At 38.3% G+C, this 19085-nt stretch overlaps 1 protein-coding gene across 4 annotated transcripts in view; it reads right to left on the reverse strand.

Moving 5' to 3' along the window:
• The window catches only part of RNF19A (ring finger protein 19A, RBR E3 ubiquitin protein ligase), a 58508-nt gene that overhangs the window by 11868 nt on the left and 27555 nt on the right, over nucleotides 1–19085 (reverse strand). For all 4 annotated transcript variants that reach the window (XM_035893841.1, XM_009638366.2, XM_035893842.1 and 1 more), the window contains 4 exons: nucleotides 9454–10208; nucleotides 3284–3492; nucleotides 1166–1310; nucleotides 431–593 (listed from right to left, as the gene is read on the reverse strand). In XM_035893841.1, the coding sequence (XP_035749734.1) occupies nucleotides 431–593; nucleotides 1166–1310; nucleotides 3284–3492; nucleotides 9454–10070 (1134 nt within the window). In that variant the 5' untranslated portion in view covers nucleotides 10071–10208. The remainder of the gene's footprint in view (nucleotides 1–430; nucleotides 594–1165; nucleotides 1311–3283; nucleotides 3493–9453; nucleotides 10209–19085) is intronic.

Consider the following 19085-nt stretch of genomic DNA (forward strand, 5'->3'; position numbering starts at 1 on the left):
CACAAACCTATACTAGCAGAATTTTATACTAAAATATTGGTAACTATCTGCTTTTAAGAAAAATAAGAAGGTTTTCCTTTTTGCCTTCCTTCTCCTCTAAATGCTATTTAATTCTAATGGAAACCAGAGATTAAAAAAAAGCAATTTTGAAAAAGCATGCAAGAACTTCCATGGCAAGATACAGAAATTTGAAATTGTTCAGTGTTTTGTTCTGCCCATTTTAAGAGGAACCACATTCTTAAAAACACTGCTTCTCCTTCCTGTACAACTGAAACAAATATCCTTAAACAATTCAAGGCTGATTGGTTTATTTTTTGGGGGCTTGTTTGGGTTTTTAGGGGGTTGTTTGGTTTTTTTGTTTTGTTTTTCTAAAGGCTGGTAGCCTTGATAGCCAACTGAACATAGTATTAGGAGTTGTAGCACATTTTACCTTACGTCCCACATACACAGGAATTCCAATAATCATAGCAGGAATAGCAATGCCAGCTATTAAGGCAATTCCTACAGGAGCTCCAACAAGCGTCCCTAGTTGCCACAGTATTTTCTTCTTACGGCTCCATGGTTTCTTTCCCCAAAATGTGCAACCTGATGGGCTAATAGAAAGAAGTAAGAAAACAGTAAAGAAATTGTAAATAGATCAAATATACACTACTGAACTTACTGAACTGTTCTCTAGTTACAAAATTTTTGTTCATAGGTTCAGTTACAGATGTTATGGATACCAAATAATCAGTTATAATTTCTTCAGGTTTTGGGGGTTTTTGCCTTTAGAGCATATTTTGCATATTACCACATGTCAATCTTACATAATCACATGGTTCACAGGTAACTTATATAATCAGAGTATTGTATTCCTTACTACGAAGACAATACAGCAGTATTAAGACATCAGGAAAAATAGTGGGTATGTTAATCTCAAGTATTTAATTTGTTGTCCTAAGTACACATTGCATGCATGAAAGAAAGAAAACTATTTTAAAATAAAAAATAACAAAGGACTATGTAAGTACATGCATTGAAAACTAACTTAATTCTCAGATATGGATACTTCAACTGTGATTTTCTACTCCAACAGGAAGAAAGCCAGACTTACAGCATCGAGGAATCTACTTCTATATACTTTAGAAAACAAATTACCAACCACATAATTTTTTTTTAAATGTACCTTAAATAATGTAAATCTGAGATCTCTTTCATACACAGCCAACAGAATTCACAGCCACAGACAGCACAAGTCATATGATTGCAGCTTCCATCATTCATTTTTATTATATAAGCAGCACAGCGTGGGCATGGTTTTATGTCATCAGCTGTTTAAAAATGAATATTAAGATCATATCAGTTCTTTAGACAAGCAGATGTAATCAAAATACACATATGTTTGGGAAAACTGATTGAACTATTACCTGAAAAGTAGAAGTTTATTTTAAGTTTGCTTTACAAATCTTGACTTGGCAATGACTTGATAGCTATTTATATTTGTAAACCTTGGACCAAGTAAAACTAATGAAAACAGGGCATATTAGATCACATTCAAGTCACTGAATAGTTAATACATACACTCTGTCAAGAATTTTCTAAGTTTAATGTAATATATATTAGTTGGACATTAAATATGTATGTTAATACAGGACTGATAATATGGTCTCTTTAACTATAATCCTCTTTTACATTTCATGCTGTTATGAATCTTTTACTTGAATATTCAGTCTCCACTCTGTTATTTCTTCTTATCTTAAATCCATCTCCCTTTCCACATAAGTGCATTTCTTTGGTATCACCATCCTTTTCACAGCCCTACTTAATTCCTACTTACTCCCTAGAAAAAAATATTGTAGCAATAAGAAAATTCTGGTGGCTCTCCTTGTTGCCAAGTTAAACACTGAAAAATGTGGTTAAGTGACTAGCTCTATCATTAACAAACAAGGGGTCACTGAGCAACAGTGAAATATTTGTATACCGACACAACCACAGTTGTGATCTTCGTTCCTTCACATTACTGGTTAGCATCTGCACTTTGGGACAAGCTATTTACTCACAGCAGCAGAAATAACTTGCACCTCCTAATGCAGAAGTCCAAGTTTACTGCCTCTGTGCTACTAGGTAGGACAAAGGGAAAAGAGGGGTTATACTTGGTATAAAGAATATCTAAAGAGGAGCAGAACCAGCAGAAACAGTACCTCTACCAAGTCCAATGCAAAAGGGCAGTAAGCAGCTGGAAAGACGCACTAGCTATGCCCAGATGGGAACAGATGCACAGCCTACAGGGCAGTAACTAAACTGAGCAAGTTCTTACAGCACAGGTATGGCAGAGCTACTGCTACTCGTGTTGGGAGTGACTGGAAGGGCAAGGGAAGGAGCTGGTGTGCTAATTTATTTAAAATTTATTTTGAAATTTATTTGCAAACTAGAGCAAGATGCCAATTTCTAAGACAAGATGGAGTGCCTTGCTAAAATGAGCCAGCACAAATAATTAGAGACTCCCAAGTCTAGGGCCGGATTGGAAAATGACAGCTCTAACAACATTCAAGGCACAAGAGAGACTCTTCTCCCCAAATATCTACCTTGTTTGGTCAGGCAGACACAAAAGCTGCCAAATAGATCAGTTTGGTGAAACTCTGAGCCAGTTCTTAGCAATAGCAAACTGGACTCTCGCTCTGCAAAATACTACTCTGAATAGTCTATCCTCTTTTTTGAGGGGTTACAAACCAATTCAATTTTAAGAAGACGGAATTGTTAGCTTTCTGGTCGCCAAGACAGATTGAGCATTTTATTGAAAAACAGAAATTGATACTAACAAATAGACGTCAAACACCAGAGATGGCATCAGACTAATAGTCTCTTTTGAAAGGAGAAAATCAGTGGGTTTGAGTTTTATTTTTAACAGCTTTATTAGCAGCCCTGTGAAATTTCACCTACAATGGAGAAAATAAGTGTTCCCAGTGTGTAAGTGATACAACTCGAAGTCAGGAAGTCAGCCTGCCAAACACAGAGAATGCTTTGCAGCAAGTTCCTTTGAATTCACATTTTTCAGCTACAAATGAAAAATTTAAAATGCTGACAAGCTTATGTAGGATTGAAGTCAGGTGCTGTGGTCACAAGAGTGCTTCAAATTATAACAACTAAAATTTGATTTAAAATTTTGTATTTTTAGGTTTCTAAAAGACAAAAAACAAAGCAGGTAGTATCTACCACGCTACTATTCAGTTCTTTCCTTTTAGAGGTAATTGTGCAAATATACTAAAAAGATATTTTACAGACACAGTATCCTAATCATAAATACCTGCTGCTCCAGATTCCTGGCTGTAACTAATAGATGAAGAACGAATTGTTCTCAGGCGCAGGCTTTGAGCTCTCTCCTGGCGAGCAGCATCACAGGTCTGGTTTGGATGCCAAATCTGCTTACAGTGGTAACAAAATTCAGTTCCACAGCCTTCTCGTCCACATGTAAGTTTGGGACAGCTGGCACATCCAAAAGCGATCACAGCATATCTTGAATGATCAAGAGGGGCAAGAGAGAGTTTTGTTAACAAAACCAGTCCTATCTATAGACCGAAGCAGACAAGACAGCTGCCAGAGCAGCTGAAACGGGTACAAAGGCAGCGGACGTCGGGGTTGACATGAGGTGGCCAGCACAGGTTCCTTACGACCTCCTCCCACAGCTCTATCACATCAGACTAAGACTGTACACAAATACTACAATCAGTGTAACACCTTGCTCTACCCCACTACTGCGGGGTATATATACTGTATATATACTGAAATATACTGTGTTTAAGGCTGAATGCACTACTGTAAGTTTTGCAGTCACAAAGCAACCACAGTTTAGCAAAGCAGGACAATAAAACACAAAAAGGTATTTAAGCAACTAGAAGTAGCTAGTTTCAAAACTGTCCCAGTCACTATGGGCGTGTCTAAGCTTGACCCTTTCTATAATCTGGGAGGATCCCTGCTAAATGTAATCTATTACTGAAAAGGCATCTGACTTGGTACTGCATGACACTTTAGTATTTTACTGGTTGCCTTTTATCATGAATACCACTATCTAAATATATGTTTGTTTACTCTTTATATTTTAAAATGTCAAAACAACAAAGCAACTGTTTTTATAAACAAGGGGTTTGGTTTCTCAATTATTAAGACAATTTCATTTTTTTGACAATTTTAAAAATACATTTCAAACTGTAAATGCAGAAATTTGTAAGAGTTCAGGGCCTCGTTGCCACCTTTACTCCGACAAAACTATAGAGCAAAAAACTCCAAAAACATTGAGACTTACAAAATCATGTTACGCTATTTTCTAATCAGACACTGTGAACAATTCTACACAATGACAGAGTTGTTGCCACAAATGAACTGCTCTATCAGGTTTGCATTTTAAAGTTCATATGACAAAAATACAGACAATGTGTATTATAGTTCATATTAAGTATGTATACATACAGGTGCCTTAATTCCTACCCACTGTAATTTTTTCGATGATTTTATGCAATGGCTTTCTTTTAAATAGAAAACAATACTAGATCCACTGGTATGAACACTTAGAACAGATAACATAGTTTTATTCACATGAACAGTCTCCCTGAATAGACTTGAACAGATTTATAAATGCAGCAGCGCTTAAATTTATGGCTGTTCAAATGAAGGTAATTTTATTTTAAAAGACTAAATTGTTTATTTTTACTCCCTGCCCAATTTATAGCAGTTGCATAAAATGAATTCAAATGATTCTTCATCAGTAACAATACTAAAAAAAAAAAAATATTCCCATTCACATATCTGAAAAAAAAAATAGCTATTTTCATTTTAGAGTAGCTACATCTGAAGCTCTGTAAAGTTAATGCGTGTCTTATCCCTTTCATAAAAAAATAGGAGTTTTCAACCTTTAATTTACAGATGATGCAGTTACAAATAAATGAGATCTATGCTTGTCTGTTTTCAAATATTTTTTACTTTCCAAGTAAAAATTTGCTTCAACAACTGCTAGATTCTTCTATATTATTGCCAAGTTAATCAGCTCTATTTTCCCACTTAGAGCAACTGAAGAGATAATTGCTTTGTATGTACACAAAGAGGCTCTGATCCAAATGCTTCTTCAACATACAGGGACACATCCAAGACTCACTAACGTTACAGCAAAGACTCTCAAGCATAGGCCACAGAACGAATTATCAGTTTATATCCTACCTCCCATTGCTAATAAAGAATGGGTGCATCCCTGCCTGAAAGCACTCCCCCATTTGGGACTGATGTATTGGCCTGCTTTTAGAAAGCAACTTTTTAGACCAGAGCAAATCTCATTTCGAACTGTACAAGATTACAGGTTTAATTTCAACATTTTGCACTCCTTTTACAGGTGATGGGAAAGCCAAAAGTTCTTCTTAGGCCAAGAGAAGGGACAATCAAATTCAAAGTAATAATGAGTAAAACAAACCCAGAGGCAAAGAGCAATTAGCTGAAGAAAGGATGTACAGTATGAATAGGAATGAAGAATTGTACTCTTTTTGCTCAATCCCCTTTTTGCTTGACAAAGATAAGAAATCTTCTAATAATGTCAGCAATACAATCTCAGAGCAAAACCATTAAATAATTCAGACAGAAGAAAAGACAGAACACATTTGGCATACTGATTCACTAAGGCTTGTTAAAATGGCATAGGAAAACTGATACAAAGAAACAGAATCTCAAAAAATTAGCCTGGAACAAACCCCAAGAGGTTTCCTTACCCGTGCTCTTTCCCCATGGAAGGAGGATCACCTATTTGCCACTGTTGCCTACTAAGCCACTGCAGGTAGGTTGCAGCCGGTCCGACCTTTACAGTATTTCAGGTGACAACAACAGTCAGGATGCATTTGAGCTTGCAACAAAAGCCAAGGATGAAGCAGTCTGGGGTCAGAAAGACCGTGATGCCAGCAACAGGGACCATTTCTGGCATTAGACTGCTTTAGCAACCCCACAGCTCCTAGGCAGCTCATCCAGGGCATAACTACTGCACCAGAGGTTCTCCAAAGTAATCCCTAGTCCTCTTGTTGGGAAGATGATAAGGAGTTCTCCACTGGGACAGAAGTAGTAGTAATACACTTAACAGTGCAGTTAGCTTTGTTTCAAGATCTGTGTGGTTCCAGTTTTGCCATCTCTAAGACCTGTTTTTACTCCAGAGTGAAAGACAGCTGAAGATGATATTTACTTCTTAACTATTGTTTCCTGAGAACATAGGGGCCCACCAAGTAGGGGGAGAGGGAAAAAAAGGCCATATATATTTATATATAACAGACTAACCTAGCTCCCCTCCTTTTTTTTTTTTCCCTTATTTTTTCCCCTCAGGGATCGAAGTTTTTTAATTATTTGCTCTTTATCTGGTCCCAATCTTTGTCCGAGTGCGATGCCCAAACCCTGAAATATTACATGGGATGTTTCACCAATGCTGAGGGGAGTTGAAGCACTGTTATATGCACCACCCACTCAGTTCCTTCTTCTACCTATTTGTGCTGTGAATTTTTTCCTACCAAAATGCTCTATTTTGCACCTACTTCCTATTTATTACAGTACTTATATCTAATTTTAAGGACAACTTTAGGAAATAATGCTACCCTCTGAAGTTATTGCACCTCTCCTACTTTGGGATTAATTGCAAATTTAGTAAACGCATTCCCATCCAGCTCCATCATGAAATATTTGATCCACGCTAGAATCAGGTCAGCTACCATCACAACCCTAATGCATTCTGCCAGTGCTACATATCAAAAACTGTTCAGAAAAAAACCCAAGCCATCGGTTTTAATTGCATATTGTACAAGTTGATTACAGTTGCCAAAGCAATTAGAAACTGTGACTACTGTTGTACCACATAATTGTTAAAGCAAATGTCTGCTGATCTGAAGTTTGTGCGTACTGTATGCGATAGCTCATCTTCGCAACAGCGTTTGTTAGCACAGGCTGTTTAGTGAAAGTCTGAATAGTGTTTGCTTCCCTGAGCCTCACGCCTGTACAGCTCCTTCCTCCATCCTCCTCCTATGCTCTACACCACCACTAAAGCCCCGTTATTACTTTCTATACCGCTCCCACTTCTCCTTCCCACCTCCCTCTGGGTGCTCGCTCCCAGCTCCCCTGGCTAACAGCGAGGGGAGAGACCAGTGCTGCAGCAGGCTCCCAGCACGGCACACACCAACTTGCCAGACAGCGCTGCGGTGGCTGCCTGGAAGGCCAAATTTAAAAAGGTAACGGCAGGATTCATATGCAGGTCTTTCTCTTGCTGGAGGTATTATCAATGGTTTCTTTTTTTGCTCAAGTATTACGTTTTTTTCCATGAAACATCTTAGATTAACTTATACTGAACATTCAACCCCTCTCTGCCCAACATACCTGAAGGTGCTAAAGGTTTCAAAAGCAACCAGGAGAAGGATGGGAAACAGACAAAACATGATCGCATGAGCTCATTTCTTTAGGATGACAACCATAAAGAATGATCCTGTTGAGAAGTATCCAAGTAACCAACTTCATCTGATTTTAAACTAGCAATGAGAATTCAGTGAGGGCATACTATCTGTGCATTAAAAACAGAATCCATCTATCACTGTGAAGCATTTCCCTACCACATCAAATACATCAGGAAAAAATTGGGTTGTCAAAGGTACAGTTAAGGTTGCCCGTATAGTACTAGTTTGTTCCCCTCCCGCATAAACATTGGCATGGTTTAGCTGCCTGGCAGTATTACTGTGTTTTGCACAGGATTCCACCCTCAGAGTAAGGAGCATGCAGTAGGCAGCTCTGGAGCAATGATTTAAACATTTGCTATACACTAATACATCACTGTGGTCCCACACTACTGCACAGAACTTTAGCTTCGCTCTGAAGACACACTTTTTATTTTTATAATGGTATTATCTATAGGAATTATCATTACAGTTTCTGACCATTTAAAGATACTTCGGACTTTTTTTGTTTTAACAGACAAGAACTGAGGCACAAAAAATAAGCAAGGTGAAAAGTCTCCATTAAACAAATCTGCCTTAGCCTACTTACTGAAGTACTAAAGAAGCATCTGAATCACTGAAACATGGTTTAACAGAAAATGGTTTAGCAGTTCTTACATGCTTCCCCTTACTTTGAGTAACAAGTTTGTCTAGAAGACAAAAACTCAGGGAAACTTGAGCAAAGCATACTTCTGCCGATCAGCCTCCTAGTGGTTGTTTTCTTTTGCAGTATTAAAATATTGAGAGCAAACTCTACTGGGTTTATCCACATGACTTTGTTACAAGCTCATGCAACCAATCCATCTCTCAAGTAGTTTTTCCTTCTCCGCTCAAACTATAACACAGCAATGCCATCCACTTTGGACCAGAGGAGCAAAGAAACTATCACCTTTCCAGTCCCTGCTTTTGACCCTCATTAGCAAATTCTGTTCCATTTAAAGTACGAAAGCAAAAATTGTATTTCAAGTATGTTTCTTAACACATCATTTAAATTTGAAAGCCTCCTAAACATTAAGCACCTGAACATTAATATTGGAATATTTAATCTACTTAACAGTCCTATTTTGCTTGTTCTCTTCCAACATTCTTCCTCTTCTTTCTATTTATTGCATTGAAACAGAGATGTCATCTTCTATGAGTTTTTAGTGTGCACTACACATCCAGATCACAGTCACGGCTATAACCTTTAGACATTGTGATAACACAAACAATCTCTAAAAAAGCATCTTGATGAAGAATGGCATTGAGACACCAACAGCAGAAAAGCGTGATAGGCTGCTCAGTAGTATTCAGCCTACTCACAACAGAATTCAGAATGGTTTCAGAACTGTAAGTTTTAAAGCAGTATTAAACCATTATATTCCTCAGATAATAAACAGGAACAAGTTGATTATTATCTTACATCAGAACCCTGCTGACAGGCAACAAGTGGTGTGTCAACCAGCCACAAGATGGAAGATACCTGAAGCTGGCGAGGCCTTTTTATTGAAAGAAAACCTTCAATCATTTTTCACAGTTAAAACCAAAATAACCACTGTGCTTTAACAAATGGACTAAGTTAAAAGTGCAGTCACCAAATTTTCAATTCTCTTCAGTCTGAGCTTTGCACTGTTGCCTTAGCAGTGCAACATCAAAGGGGTTTTTTTTTTTGCCTGCTGTAGATACACAGCAACCACCTACCAGTATGTTTCATGACATTGCTGAAATTCCCTCTGTGCAGGAAAAAAAAAAAATCCTAGTTGAGGAAGGGTTTTATTTTGGAAGATGGGTTATGGCTTGGGTTTTTTTCTTGTTATTGTTTTGGGGTTTGTTTCTTTTGGCTTGTTGTTATTTTTTTTAAAAAACAATTCTGCCTGCTACCTACTTGTACAACACAACAAGATACTAAAGTAAAGCAATTAACTTTTCAAAAAGAGTAATGCTATGAACATTATCTATTTATGCTGTCACTTTTTTGAAGATACTGGGAAAAAATACATACCCACAATCTGGAGCTGGGCACCACCTACAATCAGGATCCGCAACTAGCCATCGCCTAAGCATAAACTCTTCGTATTTTTCCATCAAGATGTCATCATTTAATATCAAACGAATATCATGAGGATTAAATCGTTCTGAGCATTCTGGACAGCTAATATTAACTCTGCTCTCGGAGATTTCTATCCGGAGATACTGACGCAAGCAATCCACACAAGATCTATGGTGACAAGTCATTATCTCTGGGAACCTGTCCTTGGAGTGCCGCAAAAGGCACAAGGGGCATTCCATGAAGTCTCCACTTGGCTTGCTGCTAGAGGTTGTTCCGTTATCAGAAGAGGTACATGTGGAGAAAATAGAGTTCTTGTCTGTACACATTTCTGAATGAATACTTTCAATACTTGCAATTCCATCAACACCTCCATTTAAATCCCTAGACTTGCGTTTTGTGTCTTTTTTTCTCCGAAAAAGAGAGCCCAGTGAAATTCTTCTTTTCTTTGGTGCCTTTTTAACCGATGGCAAACTCACAGAGGAAGCAGAAGACTGGAGGTCCCGATCAGAGCCCATTTGCCGATGTAAACTCATGTCTAGGTCACTCATCAGAAATGGGTTAAATTTCATATACAACCCTAATCATTTTTAAGGATCAAAGTAATAGAGTCAGAGGATACAGGCATATTATTATGTAATCCAGCTTGAGAGTCTTCATGCAGAAAATTCACATATATCCACTTCCAGCAAATTCTTCAGAGGAATTCTCTGTATTAGGAGGAAAGATGAAAAAGATAGATTAGAATCACATCCATCACTTCTGGTTCTGAAAGATCATAGCACTCCAGTGACCTGTTATTCATATTACTACCATCTTCTCCTTACCATCTGACCCAATACTTCTTTCTGTCAGCTATTTCTATCCTTTACATCCTTCTCATCGTAAGCCTGAAATCTCCCTGTGGTCAAGGAATACCTTTGTTACACTTAAGTAGTGCTGAGAATGGCATCTTCACTCCCCTGCAACCTAAGGGGGCTGGCATATGTGTGCATGCATGTATGTGTAGAAATCACCATAACCCAGGGCGACAACCAAGTAAATGTAACAACTTCTTCTATAAAGCATAATAGCAGGCCTACAGTATTGGAACCTTTTCTGTTTCCTCTACCTTAAATTTTCCACACATGCCATAAGGTCACGTACAAACACAACACAGTTAATTAAAAGAAAGATTTGTGTGTGTGTGTTGAATCCATATAGACTGCCAGCAGAAATTACTGTTGCTGAACAACTCGAGATATTCTCAAAATCTAGGGGTTCTCAGAGAAGTATGCAGATGCATATTTGTAACGTAAGGCACCTGAATATTTCAGGAAGCAGAGCTGCAGAGCGAGCGACAACCAACACTGCCTCGCTCTTCAACTTCCATATTGCAATTCAAGCAAAGACTAGAGTTAAGGTGACAACACTTGAATTTTTCATCATACTGTTTTTTATTTAAAAAAAAAGCCCCAAAACCAGATTCCCATCACATATCAAAGCTTCAAGTATTCCCTGTGTACAAGATAGCAGCGAGGATTTCCTTCTGTTCCCAGCTGCTTCACTGACTGGCTCCGAGAGGCGAGAGAAAGAAAGGTGCTTTCCTATTTCCCTCTGACAGAGGAGACTGCTACAGAAGTGGCAGATCACCTCCAACCAAACACACTACCTTCCCCCAAACATGCAAATATTTCCACTTCTTGGAAGCTGGATAGTACAAGAGGAATTTTTCTAACTCTCAGTGAGCTGCTTCTGTAACAGAAGAATAAGGTAGCATTTCTTGCACAAAATCAGTGTTGCCTATCGGGATGCAACTACTGCTGGCACTATTTCTTTCCTCAGCTTTTCCCAACTTACTTCCCAGAAAGGGAGGCACTGGGTTTCTATGATATTACCATAGGATGATAAAATCAGAAACTGGATACTAGAAGTAGATCAAAAGGTAGAAACAAAGGAATGTGGAGGACCACTGATGATGATACAAAAATATGATTTCTAATTTATACATCTTGATATGGAAAAGACGAAGGGAGGCGAAAAGCCAACACTGACTGAGGTGAATGCCTCTATTTGCCAGAGCCCAGGCAGTCTGCACACCAGCTCAAGACTGGCCAAAAAACAACCGTGTGCTGAATGTCTCCAGGACAGGACCACTGAGATGACTGGGTCAAGAGTAGGAAGTTTCACACTGACCAGCAGTGGAAACAGGAATCCCTCTCCGAAGAGGAAACACAAAAATAGTCCCTGGGCTGTCCAGCTTGCCAGAGAAATGCCTGCAGCAAACCCACTGCTGGGCCCTCTTCAGATCATTGTAGCTAGCAGGTAGCCAGCTCAACACTACTCAATTTATACTACCATCCAGGACAGTAGTGCCTCACAAGAATACTATCTTCCTCAAGTCTAAGAGTTTCAAAGAAAAAAGAAAATAAAAAAAAGAAAAAAAAATCAACAGCCCCCCCCATCTCCTGGTTTTGCTAAAAAGAGGTCTTGCTTTTTGAGCCACTAGACTTTTTTGTTTAAGAAAAAATTTAAAAGCCATTCTATTTTTTCAAATGCTGAATTTCCCCTCCCCCCCAATAAAGGAAAATCTTACCTCTGTAGAACACTATCCCAAAAAAAAAAAAAAAAAAAAAAATCTTATTTTATTCCCAGAGTCTAAAAGAAAGCATATTTCAAGAACATAACATACTCTTCCTTCCCTCCTAAGGGAACACTTTCAACCTGAAATCTAGTCAAAAGGAATCTTGGATGCTCTACCTGCTTCTGTTCCCCAAACAAATTTAATAGTTTTACAGCTGCTGTTTCTCATTAAGTGAACTAAAACATTCCTTTATCTAAAGAAAAAAGGTGAAACTGAAAATCTGCTCAACAATGATGACAGAAGGGAACATCCTTCTCTGTAGGATCATGGCATGATGTTAAATCAGACAGACGCAGCTGGTACATGGCATCTGATATACACTACGGATACACAAATCCTGTAGTCTATGGCTGACAGTAAATTAAGTTTATATGTCTAGAAGTGCAAGAATAACTTTGAAAGCATTATTATAACTACATACTTACTAACATTTCTATGTTCACACAGATACTAGCAGGACAGTGGAAAGTGCCATCTTCCCCAAGCCAGGAGAGCCCATGAACAACACAAACAGCAATCAAAGCACTCATTTCAGGTAAAAATGTGGGTTTTTTTAAAAAAGAACTAATAAAATAAAAAAGTAGGAAGTAAACACAGTAACATAGCCAAGCCTATGACTACAAGCTTTCCCCTCCTCCCTTTCTCTGGAGAGAAAAGAATGCGTATTACAGCATTTTTGCCAGTTCCAACAGATGTACAAAATCAAGAAATAGCAGCTCTGGCAATGGAGTTGTACTTTTTTTTTTTTTAAATAAACAAAGATTCTCCCATGCTCTAAAAGAAAGAGATCAGTACGTCCTATAGTTCTCTTTGCGTAACGGGATCTGATAAGCAGTATCTCAGAAATAGCAGAATGCTCTTCTAAAGAAAATAGTTAACCTTTGTCAGGATTTTTGACTAGAGAAGTTGCCAGTTATTTCAGACAATCATCAAATAAGCTCACTAGATTTAAATGCATAAAGCTAATTTTAAAAGCCATGGTCTTCCTTATATAGTAATTTTGGATTGCCATTTTAGTGACGTTCAAAGATGACTTTGCTGAAGTGAAAAGATTCAGCAGATGATTTATGACAGGAAAAAATGAAGACAACGTTACAGTGCTAACAATGATCAGAGCTGTACAAAATCATAAAAGCCTCACTAGCGCAATCTGGAGCACTGGCCGGTTCTCATGTTGCCCAACCCAACACAGCATCTGCATGTTTTTGCAGACAAAAAGGAAAAAATACTTGATTCTGTACAGCCAGAGAACACAACGCCTGTATTATTCCAGTAACAATGAGTCCACATGAAGGAGATACGCTGCATGAAAAATGAACCTCTGAAATCAAAAGACTTGAAACGAGCAGAGACACAGAATTATGGTAACATTAACAACAAACAGTCTGATTTTAAGAGGCAACATTCATTGCAAGTTCTGCACCGCTCTCACTGACCAGTATAAGCTCTGCCAATGTACAGAAGAAACTAATGCAGGCAACAGAGAAGGGATAGAAAAACCACACACAGAGAGTAACTCCTGAAAATGTAAGTTCGCCACTGTCCTCAACATTTCCTCAAAAGCACTTACCAACTACAGAAAACCCATGTTTCTGGCTTCCAGCCTTGCCTAACGCCCTACCACAAATCCAAATTCCAGCCGTGCTTTGCATTCTGCTCGCGCCACAGACTACCACAAAACACCAGTTGCCACAGCACAAACACACCTTGTCATCTGAAGATTTTCAAAAGCACAAGTGATGTTTACAGACGTAACTCAGGTAAAGCTCAGTATGTAACTGCTACCTGTTCCTTCAGTAATCCTTCCCTAAACTGTTTGCTGGGGAAACCTAACTAACACCCTGTTAATTTCCTTCTGTAATTCTGTTCGACCATGCTGCTTTAAGTAAATGCTATTGCTGACCATATAATGGAGGGGGAGAGAAAGGAATTCAGAATAATCTTGCGAAGGGAGAAGTTTTCAGCTCAGAGATGACTGGGGTGAAAAATACCTTCTAATATGGCTCTCCATGACATAACTCTTGCTTGTCTCATCTTACCAATTTCAAAACTTTCCGGAAATGCACTGGGGCAGCTGAGTATAACCCTACTGATTTTGCAAGAGAAGAGCGATAAAGCCCTACTTCCCTAAGCCAGCTGCTGCAGGAGACTAACTCCCTCACGCTCCTAACTGCCCTCCAAACACACCGGAGGCACAAGCTCAACGGGCTGCCTGCTCTTCCATTCCACATTCAACCTGGTGTACAGGAGCAACAAATAAGGGAGTCTGCCATCAGGACAAGCAGTTTCACACACATTTGCAAAATGAAGCCAGGCTTAAACATCTGCATAGGAAACTAAAAAAAAAAAAAAAACCCCACAAAAAACCACCATTAACACAGATGTAGGTACATCCTCACTAAAACCCTTAAACACTCCCTCCCTCATGTCATTGGCGCTTAAATGGCAAATTTAGACTTCTCCTTTTGAAAATGAACACTTCACTTTAGGCATTTGCTCCTCTTGGCAAATTAACCAAGCACCAACTTCGTGTTAGCACTCTGAAAGCTCTTTCTTGATTAAAACTGACTACTAACAGCTTCCTTCTCCGATATCTGTAATTCCCAACATTTATACTCTGTAGCTGCTTTCCAAGATGCACTGCTCCAGCTTAGAGAGCTGTAACAAAAAAACCCCAGAGCTTGACGTTCATACACTGATAATGCATTACAGATCTGAAATACCTCTCTGCCTCCCTCTTCCAATGAGCATTGCCCGTCAACCACACAGTATCCTGGAATTTCAAAGCTATGATGTTATTTACATAGAGGTATTGCTAAACAACTAGAAGAGGCATCAAAAACATGTTTTCCTTTTTGTTTACTCCATGGTGTAAGAACTGTAAAAACAGTGGAATAAAACATACAAAGATGTGCAAAAGCTTAAGCTACTAAATTCAATACCAATGCACAGATTTTTAAACCTCAGTCAAGTTTGTCATTTCAATGGGCATTCTTTAAATGTCAATTCATTCCACAATAGTTACAAAATCCAGGGAAAAAACCCAACACTTCTGCCTGATGATTTCTAGAAGAATATACCCCTACTCGTTTTACGTATGCCTCAGGTTCAACTCAAAATCTGGCATCACTAAGAGTTAAAACAGAGTGAGGAACAGTCTGAAAGAGCTTAACAATTCTGATAGCTATGTGCTTCTGTAGCACTTAATGTCCCATTAAAAAACTCCACCATACTCACGTCAATGCACATGATGTCAGAGCATGCTAGGACTGTTACTTGGTTTAATCACAGATTATTTAGTACAAGCAGAATCAACGCTTCCCAACTTGGAAGTAACCAAATGGAAATTATGTCAAAACAACGAAGATTCTGGCAGTACTAAGTTGAAAATTAAGATCCTTTAATGGTAACATAATGCAGCACAGGTGAAATGCTTCATAGCAACAATTAGAAGAATGTACTTACAACTCCTTCAATGTATTTCCCCTCAAAAACTAGAATTAAGAATAGTAACATTTTCCATTTAATGTTTAGAAGACTATAAAGATATTTAAATTAAATTTGTGGGGGGTTGTTTTGATGTCTTCTAACTTTGATTCTAATAAAAGGTGAAATTAAAGGGTTGATACTATTTGGATTAAACTGAAAATCTTATTCTATAAAAGGAAGTTAACAAATTTTATCAGAATTTTTCTCAAGCTTTTAAAATGAACCCAGACCTACAGATACTTACCGAACATTTACAGTGATTTGTTACAGTATGCCAGGATGGAAAACTGTAGCATCAAAGTGACTTAAATAATTTGTTTAATGCAAACAGAGCTGCATACAATTACCGTAGAAATATACTAATCTAAGTTTTACTTTATTATGGCTTTTCTCTTTTGGAAAAGAGGGCACCAGTATGGTAGTTTACATTTTACAAAACTGACCTAAGTAACAAGTAATTCTTATCTTTCAGACAGTTTTGCAGGAGGGTATCTTTACCTCTCTGTTCTAAGAGCCATGTATGTGAATGCTTCTCTTAAAGCACGAAGACCATTCATTATGAATGTTACCAGAGTTGCTTCTACTGCTAGAAAATCTTTTTCAGATTGAAAATTACTTGATCATTTTGCTAATTAGGCTCCCATTTCTTCATGCTTACAATGGACTACTGATAGCTGCATTATTTTAAAGCTAGAGGACTCCCAAATCCACAACTGATCAAAGACAAGTTTCGTAAAACCTTTAGAAATCTGCCACATCAAGTCTCAAACTTCATATGTCATCTTTAAACAACAGAAGAACAGCTTCAGTGAAATATTTTCACTTTTTTAATTATGCAAATTCAAAAGACTGGGAGTTGAGTTGTCTCCAAGTACCATACCAACCATTCGCTCACCAATTTCACATTGGAGCTTGCAGCAGGCTCAGTAAAAGTGCTGACAAGATCTGGGACGTGCCCATATCAGCACAGAACTGATAAGCAGACCAGAGCAGGGCCCTTATCCCTAAACTGAAAGGAAGTTAAACCCTCTGGGACCAGCAAGCTTGACATACGTAGGCCATGAGACCAGTGCCAAGTGAGAAACAAGGGATCTTCTAGGAGCAAAAGAACTTGCTTTAACGTATGGGAGTTTCTATAATGCAGAGCCAGTTTCCTTTAGAAAGTCTTCTAATAATCAGGATCAGCTTAGAGACACTATGTAATGCCTTGTTAAAATTAAAAAAAATACTATTACTTGATACTAACAGCAGACAAAAGGTTAGAGCAGTTCCCTCATCACATGCAAGCCTTTCTTTTCAGTGGTTAATCTGTACTTTGATTGGGATGTTCACTATAGCAAGAACAAGACTGCTACTTAATTGTAAAGCATCTTTCAACAAAAATTAAAGTGAAACATTATGATTTATTTCATCAACTTTATGTCAGGATTATTACTCCATATGCCAAATCATGTTATAAAAAACCTTGATGTTCACGGATACTACTGTACAAGAATTTAAGAGAAAAGCACTTGTGAGGCAGAAATATTTTTATCTCTTAAAAATCTACATACTGAACTGTTACCATGTCCATGTTTATTCTGATTGCACTTTATTTTTCCTTAAAGTCCTGTGTCAATTATCTGGAAACTCTATTTTCACTTACAGAACAAAGCAATATTGTTTGTAAAACAATGAAGCAAACAGCCAGACTATGAACCCGCATCAGCTCAAAGCCTGAGACAGTCAGACTGACCGGGCATTAAAATCAAAAAGATTGACAGTATTTAAAATACACAGAAGCCTGCTGAGTACACACTGCAGAACTGCCAAAAGTTAACTGATGTACGATGTTCTATTTTAAAATTCACAATGGTATGTAGCACATGACAAACCAATCCTGACAGCTAGAAAAATCTTCAACAGCTTATAAAAAAAAAGTTATGCTTCTTCCTTAGAAATTTATGTGCAATACATCCTGTATCATGTGTCCATGACAGCTGCTATTAGGAAAGGAAGTCTTGCAAGCTACTCGACTCATTCTGAAAGTCTCTGAACGAATGATTACCAACTCCAGCAAAACTGTTCCTCTTGCAGATAATGCTTGTAAAGAAGAGAGTGCACTTAAAACACCGCCCCTCAGTCTGGTTGTTGGGTTTTTTTATTTTCCCGTCACCGTCCTTTCAAACCCCAAGGGAACACACCATTATCAAACAAAAACGCTTAGAAGAAAAGATGTTTCTCTTCTACGACCCAAATGTTCTGTAGAAGATTTCATCAGCACTTCCCCAAGCAAGGTCAGCCATGATAAGATAGAGCCCCTCTTAAGGGTCCACATTGTACTTTTGCCAACAAATGGCAAACAGGCAAGAATTCCTTAAGTTCTAAAAACATTAATTTTCCAAACCAGCAGCTTTAAATCTGGGTATATGGAGTGCAACGGTCGACCAAAGCGAAGAACTCAGAAGAGAGATGCTTTCTATTTGTGAATCTCCAGGCCTACATCTATTGCAAACAAGGCTAGCAGGATCAATTTTCCCTTATCTAACTCAGCAGAGCAGCCTTAGTTCAACCATGCACTCACTCGCTGTGTCAAAAGCTTATCCTATTCACCGTGGTGCATTACTGTAAGCAAATGTACACCAAACTCAGCCAACAGAAACCAGTCTTGGAAAACACTGAGGGGGGAAGAAAAAGGAAGGAAAACAAAACTTTTAACTATTTTAATCCTTTAATCATTAATATCCTTACACTAGCACAATTTTTTTCTCATGTAAGTGATGGGCATGTATTTTCACTTCTGAATATTGTGGAGAAATGTGTACACACACACACACACATTTAAGTCCTGTTCTAAAACATCTGACTAGCTAGCAGTCTGGAAAGTGGAAGCAACATTAAGGGATTAAAAACTGCACAAGCTGCCTATGCACCAAAAAGCTTTTTAATCTAACTGTGTTAATACTTTCATTTAAACTAAGCATTCTTTCTGACCATCAGCTGAAAATAAAATTAGCCTGTACGAACAAATTGTTCAAAAGATTGACAAATGACTGTTTGATCTGCCCAAGACAAATAAAGATTCCCATATACCCAAAATTTTTCCTATCTCGAAAGTAAAAATATACTGTAAATTCTGTTTTTAAAATCCTAATCATCTGTATGAGCAGTCAATATAAAAGAACTAATCTTCATCAATGACTTAGACAGCGAGATCGAGTGCACCCTCAGCAAGTTTGCGGATGATACCAAGCTGAGTGGTGCGGTTGACACACCAGAAGGAAGGGATGTCATCCAAAGAGACCTGGACAGGCTAGAGAGGTGGGCCTGTGTGAACCTCATGAGGTTCAACAAGGCCAAGTGCAAGGTCCTGCACCTGGGTTGGGGTAACCCCCAGTATCAATACAGGCTGGGGGAAGAAAGGATCGAGAGCAGCCCTGCCGAGAGGGACTTGGGGGTACTGATGGATGAAAAGCTGGACATGAGCCAGCAATGT

This window comes from Egretta garzetta, unplaced genomic scaffold (genome assembly GCF_000687185.1).
Source record: "Egretta garzetta isolate BGI_Z169 unplaced genomic scaffold, ASM68718v1 scaffold154, whole genome shotgun sequence".
Taxonomy (NCBI): Eukaryota; Metazoa; Chordata; class Aves; order Pelecaniformes; family Ardeidae; genus Egretta; species Egretta garzetta.